This window comes from Indicator indicator, chromosome 14 (genome assembly GCF_027791375.1).
Source record: "Indicator indicator isolate 239-I01 chromosome 14, UM_Iind_1.1, whole genome shotgun sequence".
Taxonomy (NCBI): Eukaryota; Metazoa; Chordata; class Aves; order Piciformes; family Indicatoridae; genus Indicator; species Indicator indicator.
The window spans coordinates 14,574,390-14,586,613 of NC_072023.1; the positions used below are offsets into that span (position 1 = coordinate 14,574,390).

The 12,224-nt window shown below is 44.2% G+C and overlaps 1 protein-coding gene across 1 annotated transcript; it reads left to right on the top strand.

Moving 5' to 3' along the window:
- The first annotated feature begins 3,612 nt into the window (after positions 1 to 3,612).
- RAB19 (RAB19, member RAS oncogene family) lies at positions 3,613 to 7,172 on the top strand. The gene is made up of 3 exons (XM_054386533.1): positions 3,613 to 3,807; positions 4,660 to 4,843; positions 6,907 to 7,172. Exons 1-3 carry the CDS (start codon positions 3,613 to 3,615, stop codon positions 7,170 to 7,172), a joined length of 645 nt encoding a protein of 214 aa, XP_054242508.1.
- Positions 7,173 to 12,224: the final 5,052 nt, after the last annotated feature.

Here is a 12,224-nt window from a genome sequence, read left to right on the forward strand (position 1 = left end):
TCACCCTCCCTCCAAGACACTTCTCTTTTTGTTTCCCTCCTAGAAGATGCCTCTTCAGTGCCCATCACCAAAAGAGTCCCCCCAGGACTAACCAACTTCCAGTGTTCCATGTTAAAGACCATTCAGCACCTTTCATGCACACAGCGCGCTTCGGGGTGGTCATAAATTAAATAACTCTCCACTGCTACCTGGCTGACTGTAGACTGGTGATTAAGTCAAGAGAGGACTTGGTTACTGGTGGAGAACAGTTTTGGATCTAACTGCCTCTTTATGATGTTATTAAAAGAATATACCCAAGAGGGGACTAAGGCAGATAGAAAAAGGAAAGCAACTGTGAGCATAGTGCTGAAATCTAACAGTTAGACTCCCTAAGCCCTACATTATAGCTCCAGCTGTCACTAACTGATTAGTACAGCATAGGGCAAGTTATACTTTCCTGTCCCTACCTGCAGGACATGCCTCAGCTTCTAGATACCAGATATTATCAGCACTGAGGAAAGGTTACAACGGACACGCAGTTTCTTGGTGCTGGCTCGTGCTACACTACTCCAACTCTGTCAGTTCTGGTGGTGTGGCTGAGGGGCCATTTCTACAAGCCAATTCTGGGCTTGAGAAAATCCTCCATGCCTCCCTTTTGTCTTCTTGGCAGAGATCTTTTCAGATACATTTCCCTGCTGTAGCTCACAAAGCAGCTACACAAAGACTCATGCCCATGCAATGGAGAAAGCAGTACAGAGAAAAGATAGGCTGTATACCGACATGCCGAGGGCAGAACTTTTGTTGACACTGTCTGGCCTAAGACAGCTAGACAAGCTGCAAACTGGGAACTGCATTTTCTGAAGATGTTCAATCACCACACACATTCTGAATGCTGAGGAGAGGTAAAGTAATGCACCACCTCTGTTCCCCCAAAGAATCAGAGCTGAACTAAGACAGAACATAATGCCTTTGTGTCCTTTCATATTCGTAGGTACTTTCTGTAATGATTTGTAAATCTGACAGGAAATTTTTTTAAGTTTGTCTTCATTACTTCACTTAGAGAAATTACAAGTCATTGTCCAGACCCCCTCTTATCCAAACTTCTGCTGCTGAAAAAGACCTGTATTTCACAGACACTTTCTGCTCTTCCTTCTAGTAACTTTAATCAAGCCAACTTTCATTATAAGAAGTCTTTTTTTCCTGATCTCTCAATGATGATGTGTGCCTGACTTACAAACAGATGCCAGCTATTACTGGATACATTAAAATGAGGCCACATCTGACATCCAAAACAGAGTATGGCATGGAGATCCTCTGAGTAATAGAGACTCAGCTATTACAGTTCTGAGACACACTGGAGTCATGTTTACCCTACACTACATCTGAATGCCTCCATTCACATGCAGGACAAATGCAACAAGTCCATACAACATCTACATTGCCCAGGTGCAGCTGAGCCACACTCCCATTCCTTCAGGTGGGAGAGTCTGATCAGGTCCAGCAGCACCTTTGTGCAGGTGCATGCTTCTATGCTGCTTGGACTCACACAGAGGGGGAAGGGGAAAGGGAAAAAAAAAAAAAATCACCCAGGGTAGGAGCTATGGGAAGGCATCTTTGCAAGTAGTCTTGAAACTGCATCCAAAGTCCCAGACCATTTGTCAACATCAATGAATAAAAAGTCAGCACCTACACAAGTACCACAGACTGCTGCTCCCTTTCAGGCAGCAGTAAAACTGCTCAGGACACCACGTTCTCTATGGGCCAGAGCTCCTTCTCCTTCCTGACCTCTCCCTCCACTCCTACCAGGCGACAGCAGGTAACTTGAGTGCTCCTGAGGAAAGCAAAACACTACCAGTTGCACAATACTGTGGGGAAAAGTTCCCTCCTTGGGTAATCAGTTCACTGCCTGAAGTACAAGATTTACTACTTGCTTCATGTCACCACATGCAAATAGAGATCTTATTTGCCCAAGATACTGAGTCTTTTTAAACCTAAGGCCTAGTTTTGACCTTAAAGTCACCCAATTTTATAATAGAATTTCCTATTGAAATTATCTCTTCCTCAGAGCTCTTCAATCTCATCTAGCTTTCTAGAAGACCTTCTAGCATAGCACAACACTCTTTGCTTATTTGCACTGTAGAGTCGACTAGGAAAGAATTTTTCTCCCTTTTTTTTTTTGTTCCTCATCCTGTCTTTTTTATACTCAAAATTGGCATTCTTCGTAGGCTAGAAGAGCATGCAGCTAGGAGGCAAGATAAAACACAGAAATCCAGATAGTGAAGCACAAGCCTTGTAGAAAGGAAGAATACTGCTTTTAGGGTGATTGACTATCTTGTCTGCTTGTTTAGCACTATTTACCTTCAGCTAACCGATATTCCGAGTAAGCTTTCAATAAGCTTCCATTAAGCTTTCTGCGTTCTCCCTTATCTCTTCACTTAAGGTCAGAATAAGACACCTTAAGTTCAAGATAAACTTCCCTAATACCACCCTGGTGTCCTGCAAAGCTGGCAGGAAAACCCATAATTAACACTCCTGGGACTTGCAAAGTTCTAAATCGAAATTTCTTTTTTTAAAAAAACCCATCACGCTGCTTTATGTCATCTTTCTGAACGGCTAAAAGAGGCACAAATGCAAACCCACGTCAGGCTCATACAAAAGGACTGCCTGTCCCTCGAAAGCCCCATCTGGAAGCCGTGTGAAAGGAAGCGAGGCTCCTCCAACCACCGAATCGACCGAGCACGGTCGCGCCGGCTGCGGAGACGACAGGCTCCCAGGTAACCTCAGTAACCTCCCTCTGCGGGGAGAGACCTGGGCCCAGCCGCCCAGCGTGGCACACAGGCCGCGCTCCTGGCGCCGGGCACAACTCACCTGAGACCGACCACGGTGCCAGCTTCGCCCGCTGCCACGCCCGCTGCGTAGCAAGGTTGGGCCGGTCGGGCTGACTGCCCCGCTGACGTGCCGAGTCTGACGATGAGGTAGATCGCTCCCTTCACCGAATCCCTACCCGGGTGCCGGTGCAGACAGCCACGTCTTCAGCCGGGCTGGGTGGGATAGGAAGGTGAGGTGAGCCGAGCCAAGCTGAGCCAGCAGAGACAGGATACGTAACAGCTCCAATACAACCGCTACCTCACCACAGACACTAAACACTCCTCGTCCCGGAGGTAAATCACCCGCCCCGCATACCGGGCCCGACGGCCAGCACGGCTCTCAGGAAGTCCTAGGGAGGAGGCTCTTCCGGCGGGAGGGGCCCGCGGGCACGGCGGGAGCTGTAGTTTGTCCCTCGCCGCCGCCAGGCAGGGCACTTCGGCTCTGTCCCGCGGAGCGACGGGCGCCTTGTCCACCTTCTCCTTCGCAGGCAGTAAAGAGCGAACGGCGCTGATATCGCTTGATATCGCTACCCCCGCTGAGCCCGCAGGGCTAAGGCAGGGCAGCGGGAGGAGGAGGAGAAAAACTACATTTCCCGCCGAGCCCGGGAGGGCCGGGGCGGGTAAAAAGCGAGCGCTACCTGTCACAGCAGGTGAGCGCTAACAGGTGAACGGGCGGCTGGTCGGCAGCGGGGCTCCCTTCCCGGACTGCCGTGAGCTAGGCCAGGGCGGCGGCTTCTCACCACCACAGGCCCGCCCAGGAGCCGCGATGCCTTTTCCTAGCTCTGGCGCAGACGATGCCTTCGACTACCTCTTTAAGATCATCCTGATTGGGGACTCCAACGTGGGGAAGACCTGCGTGGTGCACCGCTTCAAGACGGGGCAGTACAGCGAGAAGCAGCAGAACACCATCGGCGTCGACTTCACTGTGCGCTCGATGGATATCGACGGCAAGAAAGTAAAGGTGGGTGGCCGGAGCGAGCCCAGATCGCTCCGTGAGCAGTCCTTGCTCACCATTACTGTGTCGCCGTTCCCAAGCGGAAGCTAGGGAAGGGGTGGGATGAGCAGCATCTCCTGCTCGGCCCTGCTCAAGGCAGCAGGCAAGGCTAGTTGCCTTTTTGACCACGGTATTTGAGGGGAGCTTTCCCTCAGGGAAGTGCCACGAGGGAGGCAGTCACCCTAATTTGGGTACATACTTGCCCCCGGGATCTGCCTGTGGAGAAAGCTCTCACTTTGTGTGCAGGAAGTTCTTGAAAACTGGATCTGTCTTGGAGAGAGTGTCTCCTCCTTCTGAGATGTGAGGGGTTTGAGTTGGGATAGAGGAGGGAAAACTCTCTAGGTTGTAAAGATTCTGCTTTGATGTGTGATTGAGCTGAGGGAAGACTAGTGAGACAAACACCAGAATAGGTAGCTAAAACTTCTGTGCACAGATGAAAGTTAACGTGTGCCCTTACATACCTTTGCTCTGCCCAGCACTTTATCAGGGCTGTGTTGTTGCTCTTCTTCCTTACCTATTAAATGCCTGTAATGTTCTATATCTTGGTACAGTTATTGAACCTGGATTTCTTGGTTTCTTAGCAAAGCTGGGTTTTACTCTTTGAGCTTTCTCTTTGGTCCATGCAGATTGTCTTTACAACCACGTAAATGTCTCTCCAGCTTTGGAGAGCACAAAGCCACACTGTGCTGTAGTAGAGTGAACTGGGGGACAGATCTACCTACCTTTTACACAAGCAGTTTCAAAAGCATAGATGCTGATGGCAAACACCGAGGAAGCAGCATTCACTGGTCTTCACAATTTCTCTCCTTTCTCTTACAGATCCAAGTGTGGGACACAGCTGGCCAAGAACGCTTCCGGACAATAACCCAGTCTTATTACAGGAGTGCTCATGGGGCCATCCTTGCCTATGACCTTACTAGGAGGTCCACTTTTGAATCCATTCCTCACTGGATTAATGAAATTGAAAAGTATGGTGCTGCAAACTTGGTCATGATGTTAATTGGTAGGAATCTATTCTTAAATGTTATGTAGATTTTTAAATATGTATATAAAAATCCTTCTCACTTTCCCCCCACTACTTAAAGCATCTTTAAACTATGCATTAAAGAAGAATGTAGTTTCAATTAAGAGAGAATACTTAGAAAAAAAATGAAAGTCACATCCTGGTCCTGAAAGGACCAGTCGCACTGCAGACAACGAAACCTTTTGACTTGTTCTTCCTGCTGGAATAATGCAGCAAGCTGGTCTAGCAAGCAGGGACAACCTCACTAAGGTTAGAATTGCAGTAAGTCTGACCCTATACTCCTGACCTGCAGGAATTTAGCAGCTCAATAATTCAAGATGAAAGGGAACATGCAGAGAAACACAACTCCTGTTCTCATCTTTCTTCTCTGTTCTTTTGACACGCATCTGCATTGCTCTGTAATGGGACTCCAATAAGGTAAGACAGTAGATGGGGACATGGCTTTTGCAGAGCATGAAGTAGTCTGACTGCTTGCAATCCTTATTTTATTCCACTAGCATTCAAGAAATATTGCCTCCTGAGGAAAGGAATGGACAGAAATTGCTGAGCATGGAGCTGATAGGAAGCAGCGGTTCTTTCCATTTGTGTTTCAGGTTATTATTGCTTTTCCTTCCCCCAAAGGAGAGAATGGGTACAGTAAAATGACAAGAGCCTTTATTTTCATTCCCCTGCTTCTGCCTGTTCCGATGTGGCACTGTGCTGAGAGCAATGTGTAAAGCTGCAGCAGCCCAAACTGGCTTTTGAGAATAGGCAGCATTGAGCCCCACAGCACAGCAGGTGTGGCATTTAAGCTTCTATGGGTGCTCCCAACAAATTACCTCTGCTATAGTGGGACTTCCTATTCTTCCTCTGGAAAACAAAACAAAACAAAAAACCCCACACAAACCACCCCAAACCCAAAAACCACCACCAATTTAGACCTGCATGTAACTGCAGTGATTTAAATGAGTAAGCACAGGGAGAAACTGAACTTTGGTAGGGTTTATCTAACTTCTCTCATTAGTCTAACAAGACTTACCTGTGTGTGGTGGATGTTGTTTTTAAGAAAGAAGTTGGTAAAAATAAAGCTTTTTGTCAGTAATCCAGCTTGGCACTTTCCTCCATAGCTGGTGTTGTTTGCTTTAGTTACCTTGTCAGGAAGTCTTTGTACATTTAATGACACAGCCATGTCACACACTTTTCTAACACAGAACAGGAGGAGGAAAGAGCAGAGACTTTTTTTTAAGGTGGCAAACAACCCCAAAGCAAAGTGGGTTTGGGGAGATTTTGATTTTCTTTTGTGAGGTCAGTTGGTTTGTTGTTTGCTTTCTTTTAGAAAAACTGAATGGGAGGAGAGCTTATATATGCTCCAAATTCAAGATCTGAATTTGATGAAGGGTTGTCTTGAAACCATGAGTGGGGGGCCTCAGCCCTCTGGTACTGCGTGTACCAGAAATGATAATTCCACACATGCTCTAACTACATAAACATACCAAGGTACTTTATATCTGAGGTGTCTCATGACAAATTTAGGCTGAACTGCTTCAAGCGAAAGTTTAATCTCTATGTGCATAAACTTCATATACATTTTGGGCATTAAGATAGGTGGTATGAATTCCTTTCTTAAAATTACTGACTTGTATAAATAGGTCATGATAAAATCTGATGAACAGTTGAGCAGTTTCTCTATGGGTTTCAGTAGGATGGGGTTTTTTGGGAGGTCTGCTTTAGACAACAATGTTCCAGATCTTCACAGATGAACATCCACTTTGCTACTTAGTGTTTAAAACCACCAGAGAACAGGGACCAAGCATTGCTTCCAAATACTCCTCTGGTGCCTGCAGCAAGTAAATAGATAAACACAGTGGTTTAGTTATTGTTTGTATTTTGACTCCTTTGATATCATCATGTGATTAGCTGCAGTTTAGATCCACATTCTATGTGGGTTTTTTCCCCCCTGCAACTCTTAGCATAAATCTATTTTTAACAAAACTGAATTATTTTACTGCATTTAAAGATCATTTTTGGTATACTATTGAATTATCTGTTTGCCTTCTTTTAAGGGAACAAATCAGATTCACCAGATAAGCGCCAAGTCCTCTTTGAAGATGCCTGCACACTGGCAGAGAAGTATGGGCTCTTGGCTGTGCTGGAGACATCAGCAAAAGAAGCTCAAAACATAGAAGAGGTGTTCACGTTAATGGCTAAGGAGCTAATAGCCCGAAACACTTTACAGCTTCATGGAGAGAACCCTCCAAACAGCATCTACCTTGACTCCAGGCCAGTGATTGCTAGTGCAAGTGTGGAGAAGACCCAGTGCCCCTGTTGAAGAAATTTCAGGAAGAATTTGGAACTCCTCATTCTTTTGAGGCTGCTTGATTTAATTTTATGCACTCGATGAAAGTGTGCTATGTGGCCTCAAGCCATCTCTCTTGATATCTATACCTGCCATTTTGGCTTGTAAGTATCTTCAGAGGTTGCTTCTGTTGGTAACACAGGTTCCTTTGAACATGGCAGCTGATATTTAAACATGAACTTCTAGACTGGTAGGACTTGGGAAGCTGACAGCCCTTGTATTAACCAAAGAGAACGATAAAAATTATTGCCTTTAATTATAGCCTTAAATGATTTTCTGGCTGTGTCAGAAGACAAATACGCACCAGAGCTCTGCTTTGAGTTGACCCTTCTAAGCTATGCTGTTTGTTGTAGTGCAAGCATTTCACTCTTTGCCTGTGGCTTTGAAGTCTGATACACGCTTGGACAGCACTAAGCCATTGCTGCTCAAATTTTCATTTAGGAGTGGTCCTGATGTCAGGCATGTAGCCACTCATCCCAAGGAACTTAGTAACATTTGTGAAGAGCACATGATTTCACATCTGTACTGACTTCCTCACCAGACAAACCTGAAGACATCCCTGGGGTTTCATAGCAGGCAGAATATGATACGTTGAGGTCCTAACCACCTTCCTAGGGTGAGAAAAGTTATCTTTCAAGAATTGTTGCCATTAGTGATCTGTCTTGCCACATTGACTGGTTAGGAGTAGTGAAGTTTCCAAGGTACCAGTAATGGCCTAAATCCATGCTAGGATGAAATAAATTTTTTTTCCTTTTCTCCTCCCCAACCTTGTCTTGCTTTTGATGTGAGGATTTTAATCATAAGCCTTCTGTACTTTGTGTGATGGGCCTATGGCAACTTGAGAGTATGCCTATAGATTTTTCAAGCGTGAGAAAGGGATTCAAGTTCCTGTAAAACTCAGCAAGGGATACGACGGTTTAATGATGTAACCTTGCCTTAGAGCAGTAAGGTAATGGTATGGGGGCATTCTAGAAAGCTACTCCTAGGCAAGCATATAGGCTACTGCTATGGAGACTGAACATCTTGGTACCAGTGCAAAGTTTTGTATTGCTCTTTGTAAATGCAAGCTCTGCTACTAGGGGCTCACCTCTTCTTCACCTCCTCTGAATCAAGTTTGGGGTTCTGCAATTGTTTTGGTTTGGGTTTTTGTTTGTTTGCTTGCTTTATTCTAGTAGATGGGAACAGAGGAGGGAGCAAAAAAATGTATTTTACGGAAGTTTTGTTTCTGTTGTTTTTGTTGTTTTTTTTTGTTTTTTTTTTGACTGCAGTCCACATGTACTAAAATGCATTGATTAGTTACAGTTCAGCTATGAACTGGAACTCAGGCTCTGTAGTGATACAATACAGTCTGGGTTACATGCCTGAGAAGCCCTGGGAAGGCTGGTATGCTGCTAGCTTACCAGACAGCAGTCTACCCATGTTTCACAAGTTCTTGAAAAACAGGGAAAAAGATGGAGCAAGTATTTCTGGAAAATTTTGTCTGAGAAGCACAAAAAATAAAGCAGAATAATCACTGATTTATAGTCTTGCAAATAACTTCTAGTACTGCTTCCTCTAGACTGGTTCTTTGCTATCACATGCAAAGGGAAGGAGGTAATTTGGCTCTGTGTAAACTGAGGGAGACATCTTCAGTGCTAGCCTCCAAGCCTTTTGCCATAGCCTGCTGTGGAGAAAGCTTCATCTGTTTTAGGCATCCTCTTTCTAATGTTTAGTTCTTAAATTTCACCTTGAATTGGTACTAACCTCTTTGTTGCATTTCAGTTTGCATATTCAAGCAACAGAAAACACCATAATCTTTCAAAGCAGCTGAACAAGTAGCAATCCATCTTCTAACTACTTTCTATATCTCTTGTCCCTAGGAAAACAAAAGATTAATATTTTTCTGTGTTTAAAATCCAAATTATTCCTAGTACTAGTATGTAATGTAGCAGTTATTACTTTTGTTTAGTATCCGCACTTAAACTCCTGACAAACTTTGTTCTATTTCAGATATACTAGTGATAGAATTTGCTGCAAACACTAATCTTCCAGGAGACTTTAGGAGAATAGTGTTCACAGCCAGTTAAGCTCTTTCATTAGCCAAGAATTAGATGAAGGATCTTACCAGCAGAATATTAACCTTTTTTATGGTTCATAGGGTTTACTACCTGCACAGAGATTTCTGCAGGCTGACATTCCCCTAACTGCTAAGCACTGCCAAACTACAGGGCTCTTGCCCATTCTCTTCCTCCACACATGGAGCTATTTGCAAAGTCAAGTCTTTCGTTGGCAGGAAAGCTGTGCAACACAAGATCAGGGAGAACACACTTGTCATTGTGCTTCGAGCTGCTCCACTGTTCCCTTTAACAGGTATAACAAGCTCCTTCTTGCTCTTTCAAGAAACTAGTTTTAAATACCCACATTGTGCCATTGGACTGGGAATGTGACCTCTTTTGGTTGGTTCTTTTTGCCATCTTCCAGATGCCCTTGTGGGTGGTTACACTAAATAGTTTCCACATGGTCATTTTTAACACTGTCCTTGTAAATGAAGAGCAAGCTGCAGAAGTTGCTAACAAGAAGGCTCTTCAGCATGTATAGTAGCATGTATTAGGAGACTGTACTATTCATGAGGTAGTACATGAAGAAAGCTATAGACTTAAATCCCTTTATCACAGCATGTTATTTTAGAATGCAAGATGGCAACCACGACATTTGTTGAAAAAACCAACCACAACATAACTTCTGCAGTTGTGCCCTTCTTCATCACAGAGCAGATGATGTAAGCATGAAGCTCTGACAATGCAAATAATGTGAACTGCTATGGAACCTTAAATGAAAGTTTGTTCCTCCAGCATCACATGCAAATTCCATGTGCTTCTTGACAGCACCACTAATGCACTCGTAGAAAGCGTAGCTTATTGGAATTCTTCTATGGAACACTATTCTCAAGAACTATTACTGTCCCAGTTTCAAGAGTTGCACATCCAGCTTGAAAATGAGCTTATTTGGTTGTGTTTTTTTTTTTTAAGAAGTAGTTGAATCTTGCTGATGCATAGCACTTGCATTGGTATCACAGCCATGCCAGACAATACTGAAGCAGAACCTGTCCACACAACAGGGTAACAAAAAAAACCCTGAGAGTATTTCAAAACGGAGCAAACTCTTGACACCTCCCAAAAGCTGGCTGGCTTAAAAACAAACATAACTACAACAGTGATATGGAAGCACACATGGCACTGTCAGTGCGGTCAAGTTTTTCTTCATACACAGGGGATAGGCTCTTAAGAAAAGCTGAGGTTCTTATCTAATCACTCCAGTTAATGTTTAAATATAGGTAGAAAGGAGACAAAGTAAATTCAGTCCCTGAACAGAGAGAGTGAGCTCTATCCTGCAGCCTCCCTTCCCTGTGCTCTTTAATGGGAGCTGAAAATGAAGCTTCCCCAAGCAACAGCACTGTAGAAGTGTCCCTTCCCTGTTGTGGCTGCCAACAGGCAGAGTTTATTACCAGAACACCACTTTGGCTGCAGGCAGGAGGGCTCTAACACTCACTGCTCAGTGTACTGACTCAAAACCATTTTCAAGCACCCCTCTCAAGCAAGTGTGCTAAGGACTGGGACAGCAACAGAGAACACTGGGATATCAAGAGTCCTTTGAGAATAGTTTCAGGGCAAGAGCCACCTTCACCTAGGAGTACTTCAATTTTCAATAGGAATAGGCATGTTTGAGAGAGGCAGGACTTTTTGAAGTCTTCTAAAGTATTTCTAGTGCTCTTATTCTAAAAATCAACCTCAACTCAGCTGCCTGCACAGGCTTTGTCAATGCAATCACATCAAGCTGTTGCCAAACAGTTGTTGACTCTGGCTTTGACAAATCACATACCCATGAACACTTGCAACAGCAGCAAGTGGAGGCGATTCCACGTTTTCTTGCTACAGCTGTGGCCATGGACACTGCTGCACGTTAGCTTTCACTGCCAAGTTTAGCTAGGTTTGCTTACCTGAAGCAATGCTCACCACAAGTACTGTTCAATGGCACCTCTCTAAAGCTAGCAGTAAACTGACTTTGTAACAACTTCATCCCCACAGTGCCACCCTGCATTATATCCAGAGCCTAAGGGATGACACGTGGCTCTTGTTTTAAGCTGCTGCAGCATTAATAAATCCATCTGCAGAAGTTAAGTTCCAAACAGGAGACACTGCCTACTGCACAGTTATCCTCCAAACAGAAATGGTTTGTGCTTGCTGTAGCAGGAGAGTTACTTTGTGTTTCACTAAATGAACCAGGCATCCCCTCAGCAAGATTCTAATACACCTTGGGCTACGACTGGGAAAGAGCTGTGACGTCAGTTTAAACCTTGAAGTAGCAGAGGTTTTAAGAAATGCTCTTTGCTTGTGTGGTCATATTGAGACCAGTTACAAAGTCCTACTTTGCACATATTTTGTGCACCTACGTGCACCTATTTTGCACATACTACGGGATGCAAAATTTTGTATCAGATCATACATATCTATTCTTGCATAAAGTTGAGGCACTTCAAGTGAGACCATGCATCTTTTTCTAAGTATTGTTGCTTTGAAATTGGTATTTTGTTGGTGGAAGTTTATGGAGTCTGTACCTTTTCATCTTGAAGCTTTCTCATTGGCCTTTTCAGTTTCTGTACCTTACATATTTGCTTGAAGAAAATGTAGCACGGTCTAATTCATATCCCTCCATATTAAAAGTTTGCTTTAATTCTACTGACTTAATCTCTGTTCTTACAGAGGAAATCCACAGCAGCCTACTAACACACTCTACTCAAAGGCCCTACTCTCTTCAGTAATTCCAGTTTAGGGTGGGTAGAAATTAGCTCAACAGCAAGCTTAGATGCAAGCCTGCCACCACCAAGATTCTAACTGGCAGTGACACAGCAGTACTGCCCAGTGACAAATACATGCAGTCCTTTTAACTTACAGAACAAGAACCACAACAGGCTTCAAAGCAAGTGAGCAACATAAACAACTCATCATGATGCACTTGACTACATCAGTCACCTTGCAACTTGAAAGC

Coding starts and splice junctions, on each gene's coding strand:
- RAB19 (XM_054386533.1), top strand. CDS start 3,613: ATGCCTTTTCCTAGCTCTGGCGCAGACGATGCCTTCGACTACCTCTTT. Junction 3,808..4,659: donor TCGACGGCAAGAAAGTAAAG/GTGGGTGGCCGG, acceptor TTTCTCTTACAG/ATCCAAGTGTGGGACACAGC. Junction 4,844..6,906: donor CTTGGTCATGATGTTAATTG/GTAGGAATCTAT, acceptor CCTTCTTTTAAG/GGAACAAATCAGATTCACCA.